Below are 589 nucleotides of genomic sequence, written 5' to 3'. Positions count from 1 at the left end.
TTCAGTTTCCTCCCAGTGCAGACATCACAGGCCACGTCTTCAGGTCCAGCATAGCAGTGATCAGCAGCAGCAGATTGGAGTCCAGTCTTCTTAAGCTGCTCCACTAAAGCTGCTAACATGGTGTTTTTCACCAGGACAGGCCTCGGTGTGAAGGTCTGCCTACACTGAGGGCAGCTGTGGATTCTCTTCTCATCCTCTTCATCCCAAAAGCTTTTAATACAGTTCATGCAGTAGCTGTGTCCACAGGGAAGAGCCACCGGATCCTTCAGTAGATCCAGACAGATGGAACAAGAGAAAGTCTCCCGGTCCAGCTGATCTCCTTTCTGCGCCATTTCAGCTCTCGGTGACAACGACTGTCTGAGTTTCACTTCCTCAGAACTGAAACTAGTTTGAGCTCTGATCTAAACAACATGTGTCTCTGTCAGCTCTCGCACTTCACCACATGTTGGTTCCACCCATCTTCAAACTGTAGATCTGAAGGGAGGGAACAAGGAAACACATGAACAGAGTGGAGCGGACTGTGTTTGAGAGCAGGAAGAAGAGGGAGGGGCATCAGGCTTTGCCACATTCCTGGATGAGGAGCGGTAGG

At 50.3% G+C, this 589-nt stretch overlaps 1 protein-coding gene across 1 annotated transcript in view; it reads right to left on the bottom strand.

Moving 5' to 3' along the window:
- Positions 1-421: 421 nt before the first annotated feature.
- Positions 422-589, bottom strand: part of LOC147817365 (tripartite motif-containing protein 29-like) — a 1,959-nt gene continuing 1,791 nt past the window's right edge. The window contains exon 2 of the mRNA XM_087170953.1: positions 422-474. Within this exon, the coding sequence (XP_087027079.1) occupies positions 422-474 (53 nt within the window). The remainder of the gene's footprint in view (positions 475-589) is intronic.

Source organism: Seriola lalandi, unplaced genomic scaffold, assembly GCF_002814215.2.
Source record: "Seriola lalandi dorsalis isolate HSWRI2012SDOR001 ecotype SW California unplaced genomic scaffold, Sedor1 jcf7180002054970, whole genome shotgun sequence".
Classification (NCBI taxonomy): Eukaryota; Metazoa; Chordata; class Actinopteri; order Carangiformes; family Carangidae; genus Seriola; species Seriola lalandi.
This window is presented reverse-complemented; position numbering and strand designations above follow the sequence as displayed.